This window comes from Primulina huaijiensis, chromosome 12 (genome assembly GCF_012295235.1).
Source record: "Primulina huaijiensis isolate GDHJ02 chromosome 12, ASM1229523v2, whole genome shotgun sequence".
In the NCBI taxonomy this organism is placed as follows: domain Eukaryota; kingdom Viridiplantae; phylum Streptophyta; class Magnoliopsida; order Lamiales; family Gesneriaceae; genus Primulina; species Primulina huaijiensis.
Genome location: NC_133317.1, coordinates 377,631 through 390,389, shown reverse-complemented (window position 1 = coordinate 390,389; position 12,759 = coordinate 377,631). Strand labels below are relative to the sequence as shown.

The following is a 12,759-nucleotide window of genomic DNA, read 5'->3' as shown; positions in this document are numbered from 1 at the left end:
GGGAGATTTTATAATATTAATTGGAAGAGGATGAAATGATGTTTCCTATGGATTTCTCGGTTTCGATACAAATAAAGAGCATATGGCATCTATTGTGTGATTTGAAAAGGACAATTAATTAAAGAATTAGCTGGATTATATATATATATATATATATAAAATAAAATTTGATCAAATAATACTAAACAATTAGCACAATTAATGATCATGATTGCGAGAATTTACCCTATACACAAATAAATTACCATACCAAAAACAAAAATAATAAATATTTAAGAAAAATACAGTATCAGGAGTCTGCCGCTTTAAGACGATGCAGATGAGGACAAAGCGACGCCTATGATGTTTTTTAGGAATAATGTTTAATTCATGTTAAAATACGTAAATCCTTTAAAAATTAAATTCGTTATTAAATTAATCTATCAGTGTATGTGGTGTAGAAAATATTTAAAAAAAAACTAAAAATATTATTTATTAAACTAATTTTTAATTTTATTCATCTTATTTTATGTAAATGTTAAATATTTTTTTTATCAATCACTTATGTATAAATAAAATACAAAGAAACCTACATTTTAATATCATTCACAATTTATCTCAAAAATTTAGCAAAGTTTCAAATTTTCGTCAAATAGAAAAAATTATACGTCCCGGTATTTTTAGATATTTAATTAAAAGAAATTAACAAATGATTTGTACGCACCTACGTAAAATTTAACATCAAAACTGTTTTGTTTTTAGTTTTCCCTATTTAGATTATATCTGCATAATTAAACATCAAGATAGAGACAAAGCTAGCTACAACAGATTTGAGAATTAAATAAATCCAATTTTGTATGAAATGCTTAATTTTAATTTAGAATATATAATAACGGACGAAGATTAATTCAAACGCTACATATATAATATTATATTAATAACTAAATCTTTTAGNGTGAGTGACACCTCATCGGTGCTCACATAAGTGTGCACGGTAGGTATATATATATATATATATACTTTTTACATTTAAAAATTTCAAATGTTATCGGAATCCGAACCAGTTTTGGGAGTAGCTTCACTTGTATGAAACGTCCATAAAAACCTGCAGTTTTTCTCCTCAGACCCTACTTTCACTACATCACAGAAACCATCCACACAGATCTTCTTCCCTTCACGCTCCCACACAATCTCAACTTGGCTTGTAAACCCATGCATCGACATAATCTTCACCTCTGAATCCCCACAAAATTGAAGCAAAACATCGCCACCAATTCTTTTGCACCCGCCGCCGCACGCCGCCACACAGTCCAGCCAGAAGCATTCGGGCTGGCCTACCATCTCCTTGTATGCAGCATTTGTGACTCTTACTTTATTGTTAGAATCAGATATAATGGCCGGTACTGCATCCCCCTCGATCTCCTTCTCCACCTCCTCCGGTAGCTTTACAGTGGCGGCGTGCAGCCCTGTATAATCGCCGATGTTCTTCACGACGATGATGGAGCCGATGGGTCGAACTGGCTGAGGCGTGATGATATTTGACTTCACAGGCTGCTTTAGTTGTGGCATGAAATCTAATTCTCTAGGACCTTCGTCGGCTTCCATGTTCAAATCTATTCCTTTGCTGCAAACCCGATCTTTTACCTCATTCCCAGTATCCGGGATCTGGGTCTCGTCCGAGGAGGTGTAGTGGAGAATAGGAAGCGCCACCGACTCAGCCAAGGTGGTCACGGCCGCGTCCAGGCCGCAGTTAATCGGCACTAGAGAAAATCCATGCATGGCCAAGTTTTTAGCGGGTGAATTTGTAATCTTAAAAGGAGTAGAGATGCCCTGGAAACCACTCCTCGATCTCTTCATAGGTGGTGGCGGAAAGGCGGCACTCCGGCCCCTCTTCCGCGTCCGCGTCGGCCGGGCTTGGAGATGAGCCCACACATCCCTCAAATACGCAGACTTTCTTATACTCTGAGGCATGCCGGAATTCTCTTGTTCACTTCCGTTCTGAATATCACTATTCTCAGCTATAGAAGGGGCTTCAGGCTTTGGAGCGATAGGCCTATACCTAGACATGATTTCAGCAGTTCTTGCAGAAGCATAAGGATTAATTGTTTGAATCATTTTTTAATCGAAAAATGACCAAATAATTAAATTAATCTTGTGTATGCAACTCGAAGGGAAAGGAGGAGATAAGAGAATGAATTGGGTGTGTAGTGATGAACAGTGTGAGGGGATTTTAAGAAGAATATCGGCGAATGAGATTGCGGCAACATCAAGTAAACTCGACACTTGGAGGTATACGGTGGGTACGTGTTTAAGAATGAAGAGATAAGCCCATGTGGGATTTCAATACTACACTTGATTATCACACCCCCGTAATCTTGTCTACTTCTTGTGTGTGAAAGTGAACAAATAAAATTAAGGAACGTAACTGCCTTTTCCTCGGTTTGAACTTTGACAAATAAGTGAAAAGAGGGGGTGTGGTTTCTTAACATAATAATTAATTTCATCCTACCTATAAATTATTATCACGATCACTCTAAAAATTGTTCGATTTTATAATTGATTCGGGTGAGTAATATAAATATAAATTAAATAAATAAATATATATATATATAGGGGCCGTTTGTTTAAAAAAGAAAGAAAGAGTTGATGTTTACCAATGAAGCGGTGGCTCGCATTTTGTTGCACCATTAAGGAAAAGGGGAGATGCAGCAACGCGTGTGGGTATTGGGGTGCATGCATGCCTACACCTATCAACGATTTGGTTGGCTAACACGATATTCCCCCTTGGTTTGGTTTTGCTATGCCCAGCTTGTTACACGTACGTAACCATTGGGGTAGCTTATTCAAAATTGATAAAAATCTATAGATATTAAACAATTAAGTAATCAAAATGTCGTGGTTTCATGTTTTTCAAAAAACATTAATCTAACAATTGTATTAGCAACGTTTAAAATTACATTATAAATTTTCGATGCGTCTATAACTTTCATTATTTTCTAAACTTGGATCAAAATTTTCTTATTACAATAAACAATATAACATTTTATTTTGCGGAAAGATGACGGGTTTATAATATATATATGTCTCGTACCCCTTTACCTTTAATCTCGTAAACATTTTACTCATTCTTCATAAAAAAGGGTCCGATAATATATTCTTATTTAGTTGAGGGGCCAAACTGAATTATGACACTCATCACATACACGTGCTAAAAAATGTGAAAGTGAAAAGTACATATTTTTAAATTTATATGAGACAAATGTACGTATATTTGGTAAGATATGATATTTTTCCTCGCTAGTGAGGTCCACAATCGACCCACAACCAATATAATATTTAAAATTACAAAATTAGTCCCATAAATTTTTCACATTGTGATACTAGTCCTATAAGTAATTATATTTTGTTTTCATTGCAAAAATTTCGTCATTCAGTTTTATTTATATTTTGTTGGATCGTATTGACATAAAAATGTCAGCAATATCAAACATTACGTCAATTGGATTATATATCTCATGCAACCTATTTAATTACCACCACACATATTTTTGACTTGACGCAATACAAATTAAACATATGGTAAATGAATTAGTTCTTGGTGTTTGATTATGACTTTNTATATTTGTTTTCTTTGTAATTTTAGTTTTTTCGACGTAGAGTACGTTGACGTATGTAATGTCACATCACCACTTCTGATTAAAAAGAACTAAAATTACAAAAAATGATTAAGATTGAATTCAATAAAATAGAATATGAAGCAAAATTTATGTTAACCTATGATAGGTTTACAAAACCTATAGTAGGCCAGGTTGACAAAACTATATAAAAAGCGATTAACAGTTTTTAACATTTACTAAAATTTAGCTTAGCAGTACAGTTACAACTTACCTCCCAGAAAATGTCAAAGGCCACCCCAAACCCCACCAATGACCCAGACAACTGGCAAGTTTCAAATTCTTTTCAAATTAGATAATACAGTGTCAGAGCAGAAGGGCAGAGCCAAAGACAAAAATAATCTAGGATTTGGGTGTGATTCATTTAACTTGGTCTCACATGTGGATGTGTGTGTATATAATTCTTCTTATAAATACATATTAAAGAAGAAGAAGAAGAAGAAGAAGCACAGTTAGCTCATATATATGAATATCAGTCTTCTTCACTTAAATGAAGCAATGAACGTATCGAATTCTGAATGCAGCAGTACTGGATGCGAATCAGGTTGGACGATGTACTTGGATCAAACATCAAATTTCACTGAAAAATACAGCAGGGTTTTGGTTAAAAATGTGAATCCAGATCAAGAAGATGAAGATTTATCCATGGTTTCGGATGCATCATCAGGCCCTCCACAGTTCCAAGAACACGAAAACTATGCCGGTGGCAAGAATCTGCAGCTGTTTCATGGCTATGATGAATCTTCAATTCCTGAAAATAAGAGAAAGAGTAAGCAGAATAAGAGTATAGCTAAAGAGCTAACGAGGGTTAAAAAGCAAGAGAGTTTTGGCCTGGATGACACTGCCACGTCTCCACTTCCTCATTTCGCACAGGCAAGTTCAAGAAATAGACGAAACAATATGTTTTGCTAATTTTCTATCTGCCCTTTTGAAATTTTGCCATGTTGGGATTGAATATCAGGACAATCTGGCTCCTTCTGGTCATTTGCAAGAATTTTCTGCCGAGGTAATAACTTTTCACTTTGTTGTTTAGGAACGTTTTCTTGATTAGAATAGGAAATTTATTGGTAAGAAGTTACTTTTCTGAACTATATATATATTATTTATGCGGCACACTCTTAGTTTATTTTCTGTCATAACTATTTTCATCGTTTTCTAAAAATCATTCAGGGCGAACCAATTACGGAGAAGCACACGGGGTTCTTCAAATCTTCTACAAAAGGGAAATCAAGTGCGTAATTTTCACCGATTCTTTGGTGTCAATAATATTTTTATAGGTTGGGAGGTAACAATATATATACTGTTTTATATACACTGCGTCCTTTTTGTAACATGTCAGGCACTTTACTTGGAAGAAAGAAGCAGTAAGAAGTGGAGAGAACAATGTTGATGGAATGTCAGTTGAATTTTAAGGATCTTTATAATTGTATCTCCTTCATTTATTTAATGTAACAAATATTTAATTTCTACCTGCTATTTGTTCCTGCCCGTTCAGTAGGGAACAAGCCTGAAATATAAAACGTAGCCAAATTAAACGCCCCCCCAAAAAAAAAGGGAGAAAAACAATCTTTTAAGACTTCATTGCGATCATGAACAAATAATGAAGTGAAATAAACCTCTTCTCTTAAAGAGAGAGATATAATATTCAAACTCATGTAAAAGCAAAAAATCCTATCCCTAACCATCCGAAATGTTAGTGGTATGGAAAAAGAAAAAAAAAAGGGGTATAAAATTAAATTTAATTATGAATTTTTATTTCAAAATGAGAATCCATAATTATGAATATGAATAGAGGTATAAAATTAATTATCGCTCATCCAAGAACAAACGCATGACCAACATATATAGTAGAATCATTGTTTTACCTTTTTCCCTAATTCAGACCACATAATATAATATCCATAACAACATTAATATTTACTACAAGTACTTGTGGGCTGACCACATATATAGATAATTATAGAGCAAATGCTTATAATTAGAGAATAAAACCTTTCTATTGTAAGAATTGCCAGCCTAGCCAAGAAGTTATTGACGTGTACTTTACCAACTTAAATGGGACAATTCTCATGATCATGAAGTCAGTAAAATTGGTGCCACTTAACTCAATTTTTGGCCCCCCCAAAACAGAAATGTCACAATTTACGGTTTTGGTAGGGAAGGGTTTGTATTGATTTACAAGTTTTACATATTTATAAATATTTTTTAGGCCACATCACAACTCATGGTAAGCTTAAGCTACACACTGATTCAATTATCTGTTTATTAATATTATTGATGCGAATATTGAATGGATTTGATTTTGATTGGATTCTTCCAAATATGTGTTGAAGTTCTTGCATCCTTAGAAATTAGAGCCCAACTGCTCAAATTTTAGGAAAAAGACAATGCCTCCCAGCTGTGTTCCTAGTCCTAACAAGCTCACTTCATAGTACCCAAATAATTGAGAATAATATCACAATGGAGTGATATCAAACAAATTACCATACAGCGAAATAATGTAGCACGAATTTAGGAAAAGAGGAAAAATATTAATCGAGTTCGTTTTTTTTTAAAAAAAATAATATGTAATATTTTTGTGGAAAATCTTGTCAAATCTAAAAGAAAATGCCCGGGTAGCATATAAAAATCATTACTAGTCTTCCTACAATTGGACTATGAATACAAAAGAGAGTTTTTATATACGTGTAATATGTGCGAAGACAACTACTACAACAATAAATAAACAAACACAAAAAATACAAAAGCAGAAGATTCGTCTTCTTTAATGACCCATTATTCTTTTTTATGATTTTTTTGGGGTGAGATATTGACTAAATATATATACTCGTATTAATTACCAGAAAAAAAACACTCGTTTACAAAATTGTATATCCAAAACACCCAAAAAATAAAATGTCTCAACCAATGAATATATTAAACTTCCTGTCGTTAATATAACTATCAAGATACATTGCACAACATGGTACACAGCCTCCTCCCAACGCCACCAAGAAAAACAATACGAAGAGGAAAAAGAGAGCAAAAATGATAGAAGGCAGCATTTGTGACCTTGTGCAAAAAAAAAAAAACCTACCTGGATTGAGTGTATTATGTCCCAAAAATATGTCTGTGAACAGGTTGGGTATCAAAAGTCTTAACAACTTGTATCCACGGCTTGTCTATGACCAAGAGAGAATTTTTAGAAAGATGTTCAACGAATAAAACAGGATCCCTGAAAGCACAAAATTCAAAATTCTTTCTACCACCATGTTTAGTTTCTAATTCGTTAACTTTCCGCTTATGTTTCAGAACACCATTGCTGTGTAGCTTTCTTGTTAGTCCTTGATCATTTGCAAACTCAACATCATCATCTCTACCAACAGGCAACCCAAAATCAATCAAGCACATCGCCCTGGTGCATCAAAAGACATCAGTTTTGCTATTGGAATATTGGGTACATATAGAAATAACTATATTTAAACAAAATGGGAGGTTCAATGGCTACTAATGTCTTGAATTCACTCCAGATACAACAGTTCCATTTAAGGGCAGACCTATAAGCTACAGTATCATAACGAATTAGTTCTGAATCAAAAAACAGCACTGTCAATGTATTGTTCAAAAAACAGCACTGTCATCGTATTGTTCAAGGACAGCGAATTCCAACTACAGCTTTCACCTAGTTGCACGTCACTTTTCATATTTACAAGGAATTTAAAGATATTGGCTCCCAAGATGAAGTCTTTTAGCAGCTTCTACACTACAGCACCCAAGTTTTTGCAATACTGACAACAAATTACCCTTTTCAGTAGCTACTGTGGAATGTGAATATCTTCTGACTGTAATTAAACAAATGGAGAAACAAAAGAAGATACATAACTGTCGAATCCAGTCACACTACAAAGGCATAAGGAAATTTAGCATAAGAAAACAAATGCATGTGTGTGCAATATGTATATAAACCATTTCCATCAAAGATAATTGAATCACCTGGGACTGTAGACAATAACAGAAGAACTAGAGGATGGCGGGAAGGAAAGACCAATTACTTCTCCAGGAAATTCCAGATATCTTCTGGGGAGAGAAAATGTATGACGAATGGACCATCCTCCCAATTGTTTGGACTCCACGTCCAATGCATAAACTTGATTTGATGAGGTGGAAATAATAAGAATGTTACTGCTTTGAGGCGTAAAACCACCAGCAGTAACAGAGGCCCCATCCAATCTTGATAAGAACCAGTGTTGCCTGAGGTTAAAAAAAACTAATCATAAAAAATTTCCCACGTAGCCACTGATCAGTTGTATGGCACTGATTTTTATTAAAATATCTGTCCATGCAGTTATGATTACAAGAACAGGACATATTGAATAAACAAATCTTAACAAGAGTACTAAAAGGGATCCCATGTACCTCAATGTTTCAAGATTGAAAATATATAAATCTCCAAAGCAGTTGATGGCAGCTAGCCACCGATCATCAATACTCGTGAACATTTTTGTAATGGGAGGTTCACAAGGCGGCAATTCCTCAACATCGTCTCTGGAACAAGGAGTAAAGACATGAACAACCTCTGCACTTCCCACATTTACAACCTGCAAGAGATAAAAAGATTAAGAAGCAAACAAAAATAAAATACAAAAACAAACAGCTAAAAAAATCTAAGGGCCTTAATCTACATCAATTATCAACAGACACTTCCGTGATGACTTTTGGTTAGACAAAAGAACACATCATCACATTTGACCAGACAAACCAATGTGATTATCTAAGCTTAGCTTCATTTTTAAAAAAATCTTAATGAGTTTCATCTATTGTTCAAAATATAGTTGGAAGTTACATAAAAAAGGATAAACAAGCATGCCAAAATATGTGTTTAACAAATAAAAAGCACATGATACAGTTAATTTTATTTTTTTTAAGAATGCCAAAAAATGGAAAACAGCTGCCTAATGATTAACATGAACATTACATAAGGACAGGACAAGGCCGTTTAGCACCGAATCTCCAAAAAGACCAATGCACAATAGCACACTCAGATAATTACAGCTGGCTACTGAGTCCCGAAGTCAAAACGGGAAAGTCCTTACAATGGAACCGCTTTGTTTTTCGAACTTAACATCCAAGTAGAACGTTTATTCCTGATGGCAGTGACATTCCAACTTTTCTAAAAACATATACAATGCGCTTCACTAACAGCATACAATGATGTGCCACTTTTGAACATCCAAGATACCACGGTATTATCTAATACATGGAAGACTAGCTACCCCAAATCAAGAAGGTAATATAGATGCCTCCAATTGTGGTATCAAGTGATAAGCTTAATTTCATCATTGGCTGAGTGAAATAGATTAAATAATATATATCAAACATCCATTCGGAACAACATCCTCATGGGTCTCACAGACAGAGGAAAAAAGACAACATGAGAATATCACAGCAAGTAAGACCAAAAAAACAGAAAGGAAACACTAACATATATCCTCCTATCTTGCCCAGCTAATAACAAACGTGAAGAATCAGAACTAAAAATCATGCAATGGGCAAATGGTATTTTCAGAGGAAGCTGCCTTTTATTTACTGTCCACAATCTCCTGCCAGATTTACTTCTTCTCAATTCAAATAAATTAGGTTTCACATGGTCGGAGTAGGCAAATGATGTGCCTGATGAGGAAATTGTACTGCATGTGATCTTCCGAGAAGCTTTAGATTTAACTCTTGCCACTAAATCTGTGCTTGCAAGCCCACCAGACGGTCCAGGGCTGATGTCGGAGACATAACCATTTTTCAAACGCACACAGTAAATGTCTAACCAGTGAGCAGCCTGGATCAAAAGCAACGACATCTGATTGAAAACAGTTTTCATCACTAGCTGCATGGGCATTCTCTGTGGAGCAGGGCATATATCATGGGGAGAAAACTTGTCAAACTTCATAGCAGAGTATGCGAATAGTTTAGTGTCATCACCAGCTGAGATAAGCATGGGCACACCCAAATGGGCCCACTCATGATAACTGAAATCAAGCGGCTTTTCCTTGCCTCGTGGCCTTTTAACCTTCTCCTCAGGATGTATATCTGCTGATGAAACGAGATCCATTTGATTTGATATATGCAAAATATAGAGGAACAAGAAATGCATATTCAACCACAAAGTCAAAAAAGTTGAAATTATCAAAATCACTCAAAGCACAAACCTACCATCATGGTTTATAGGTACTGCTACAGTCAACGCCTTTACATCATGTGTATGAGCCCTTACACCGCGAATATATGTCCATTTTTTTACAGTGTCGGACTTTCCATCACAAGAACCAACAACGCCATTGGAAACTTTATAAAGTATGACCTACAAAAAACAGCAGGTTCACATTCCAGCTCGGTTAAAACATATCACAAAAAAAGGACACATAAAATATGCTTTGCGCATCATGAGGTGTCTAATAAAAATCACAGTTGGAATAGCTAAGATAATGAAGTAATTCAGAAGTAATGTTTCAGCTTATCAAATATATACAACCATCTCTGAAGAACCAAAGATCTAGTGAGCACCTAAACCATCACAGCAAAGAGAAAATGTGGTGGTCACCCATCAAAGAAACCCGGGTAAAAAAAGTGATGGCAATTAATTTTATTCCAATCATAATTAACCACAATCAATCATACTAACCAGACTACACCATATAAATCCATTGTTAGTTTTTACGAAAAGAGCCATGATCTGGTGGCAAACATCACTTCAACAATGACAGAGAATGATACAGTGGAAAGCTCACCGAGGCATGTGGCAACAAATAACCAGACCAAAAAAAATCAGATCAGAATGTACCTGACCATCTGAACCAGTAGAAAATACTCTGTTATGGTTAGGAGTTGCGGCTAAGGCATTTACGTCACCCTTATGATAAGTATGTGCCTGCAAAAGCGTCCCAAATTGACTGTCCCAGAATTGCACACTACCAGAACTATCCGCACTGACGATGGTTCCACATCTAAAACCAACAATCTCATTGGAAAAATAATCTTACAGAAAGAACATTCAAATATTGAACATGCATACGCAGAATGATGTACATGAATAGACATATACCTCAATGCAAGTAAAGACCATATGCAAAGATCACTTCCACTCCCAGGACCTCCAATTGCAACAGTTATTCTGTAGATCTCATGAGCCAGCTTAGCATCCCAACACCTTATGAATCTGATTAAAAAAGGAAATCTGAGAAACTGTACGAACTTGAATGTATTAAAGGCATTTTAAACTTCCATCTTTATGTAAATACAAATACCCATATGTGCTTTATCAACATAATACAACGTAAACAGTACCACATACCCATCACTACTCCCTGAATAAATCCTGCTCGCGTCGGGACTCCATGCCACACTTAATGTGCGTCCTGCAAGAAATGTGAAATAAAGTAAAGCTGTCAGGTTTTTGAACCAAAAACAAGGATTAAAAATAGATAATAACAAAATAGGGAAGCTGTCTCACCACTGACCCTAGGCAGTGTCCTGTTGTAAGTAAGTTTCTCTGCACCTGAAACACTATAAACTCGCACACAGCCATCATCACAAGCAGCTGCTAGAAGGGTATTCTTAGCATCACTATCCTCGTGATGCTCAATAGCAACTTCGTCATCTTCACTTTCAACACTCTCCTCTTCATCGAGGCAACTATTGATTGAACTAGTATGACCATTTTCACGAGGATTGATTTCCTGGTTGACGCCGAATAGCAGATCATAGCATGGTTCGGCAGCAATTTGCCATATCGAGATCCCAATTGAATCCAAAACCCTCTGTAGTCAAGCACAGAACGACACATAGACAGTCAATAGCATATTCAAAGTTTCAAATACATGAACTTGATAAAAAAAAAAAAATCCATAAAAGTGATGGGGATGGTGTTAAAATAATTTATCAAGTTCCAAAAAATAACTTCAAATGTATTTGCATCAACCTCGCTCAACAAGATTCCAGTTTTGCACTATTTACATGCAAATGCGTTCGACCAATGAATTCGCAGCTTAAAAAGGCTACGGCAGAACGAGTTAATTCTAGCTACCCTCTCCAACTCCGACTACTGACATAAATTTCCCACTCACATTTAGTTCCTCAGATCATTAATGGCTGAAAATTTTCCATTCCCTCCAATTCACGTACGTTGAAATGATGTACACACAGAACTGTATTTGACACATCATTTAACTTCCATGTGTAAGGTTCACCTTTTGTCTTAAATCAAACAGATCCCATTCGGAAATAGAACCATCGATGCTGGACGAGAACAGTCGACCCAGAGATGCACCTGTCGGCTCGGAACGACACCACACCAGAGATGAAACTCTCGAATTAGGGTCCCCATGTATCGTCTACACAGAAAAAAAAATAATTTAACCATTTTTCCAAGCCATAAAAATCTTTAATTCATCAAAAAAGAGTGGTGTGACGTACAAGCTGACAGTGCCAACCAACGGAGCCTGGGGATACCAGCCAAATCTCTACAGAGCTGTCAGCGCGAGCGGCGGCGACCTGAGAGCCGTCTGCGCTGGTGGCTAGGGCAACGACAGGGGATGGATTCCACTCCACTGAGCTGCTCCGATGAACTTTAAGCATCTCTGTGTTGGGATATTGAGCTGTGTTCTTAATGAATCTGACTGGTTCCCAATTATTTGAAGGAAGCGTCACAGAGAGGTGGCGACAGTGTGGAGGAGAAATATTTTGTAGGTTTTTATTAGTAAACAATGGGTCGGGTTTGATTCGATCATCTATTCGGATCTCGTCTAATCTACAAGAAATTTTGGAAAATATATATTTTGTTATCGATAAATAACATCTCAACCGAATTATTATTATTATTTTTTAATAATGAATGATTAGTTTTTTAAATACAACAAGTTGGTGAAGCTCGAGATATTGCATGTAATCTACTACCACAAAATTTATTTTGATACAGATTTTACACTAAAATAATGTGATTTCTGCACCAAATACAACAGTCATCTCCAGTCCATTTACTTCAAATCTTACACTAAAAAAATATTCTCGAAATATTTCTTTTATTTTACATATATTAATTATAAAATTTTATTTAATATATTTTTAGTTATGACTAATG

General features: G+C 35.5%; 4 protein-coding genes and 1 long non-coding RNA gene across 6 annotated transcripts in view; 2 read left to right on the top strand and 3 right to left on the bottom strand.

Annotated features, from left to right (window-relative positions):
• Positions 1 to 1,904, bottom strand: part of LOC140990512 (zinc finger protein ZAT10-like) — a 60,204-nt gene extending 58,300 nt beyond the window's left edge. Inside the window, exon 1 of the mRNA XM_073460239.1 lies at positions 1,894 to 1,904. The gene's annotated coding sequence lies outside the window, so the exon portion shown is untranslated. The remainder of the gene's footprint in view (positions 1 to 1,893) is intronic.
• Positions 974 to 2,094, bottom strand: LOC140990036 (uncharacterized). The gene has a single exon (XM_073459622.1). It carries the CDS (start codon positions 2,092 to 2,094, stop codon positions 1,018 to 1,020), a length of 1,077 nt encoding a protein of 358 aa, XP_073315723.1. The 3' UTR covers positions 974 to 1,017.
• Positions 2,095 to 4,151: 2,057 nt separating this feature from the next.
• Positions 4,152 to 4,565, top strand: LOC140990034 (protein SOB FIVE-LIKE 5-like). Its single transcript, XM_073459619.1, has one exon. It carries the CDS (start codon positions 4,152 to 4,154, stop codon positions 4,563 to 4,565), a length of 414 nt encoding a protein of 137 aa, XP_073315720.1.
• Position 4,566: 1 nt separating this feature from the next.
• Positions 4,567 to 5,185, top strand: LOC140990569 (uncharacterized). Its single transcript, XR_012177672.1, has 3 exons — positions 4,567 to 4,659; positions 4,824 to 4,884; positions 4,993 to 5,185. It is a non-coding gene; the product is annotated as an uncharacterized lncRNA (long non-coding RNA).
• A 1,380-nt stretch (positions 5,186 to 6,565) lies between these two features.
• LOC140990510 (WD repeat-containing protein PCN-like) lies at positions 6,566 to 12,380 on the bottom strand. 2 transcript variants are annotated; one of them, XM_073460237.1, is made up of 11 exons: positions 12,096 to 12,380; positions 11,870 to 12,013; positions 11,134 to 11,440; positions 10,975 to 11,038; positions 10,726 to 10,839; positions 10,465 to 10,627; positions 9,837 to 9,984; positions 9,115 to 9,716; positions 8,049 to 8,230; positions 7,626 to 7,883; positions 6,566 to 7,047 (listed from the first exon to the last, which is right to left on the bottom strand). In XM_073460237.1, the coding sequence occupies exons 1-11, from the start codon at positions 12,255 to 12,257 to the stop codon at positions 6,744 to 6,746; spliced, it is 2,448 nt and encodes an 815-aa protein (XP_073316338.1). In that variant the 5' UTR covers positions 12,258 to 12,380; the 3' UTR covers positions 6,566 to 6,743. The 2 variants fall into 2 exon arrangements, with proteins under 2 accessions (XP_073316338.1, XP_073316339.1); XM_073460238.1 differs by having other exon boundaries at positions 9,115 to 9,713; positions 12,096 to 12,379.
• Positions 12,381 to 12,759: the final 379 nt, after the last annotated feature.

Coding starts and splice junctions, on each gene's coding strand:
- LOC140990034 (XM_073459619.1), top strand. CDS start 4,152: ATGAACGTATCGAATTCTGAATGCAGCAGTACTGGATGCGAATCAGGT.
- LOC140990510 (XM_073460237.1), bottom strand. CDS start 12,257: ATGCTTAAAGTTCATCGGAGCAGCTCAGTGGAGTGGAATCCATCCCCT. Junction 10,628..10,725: donor TGGTCTTTACTTGCATTGAG/GTATATGTCTAT, acceptor TGTTGGTTTTAG/ATGTGGAACCATCGTCAGTG. Junction 9,985..10,464: donor CTACTGGTTCAGATGGTCAG/GTACATTCTGAT, acceptor TGTTTTTTGTAG/GTCATACTTTATAAAGTTTC.
- LOC140990036 (XM_073459622.1), bottom strand. CDS start 2,094: ATGATTCAAACAATTAATCCTTATGCTTCTGCAAGAACTGCTGAAATC.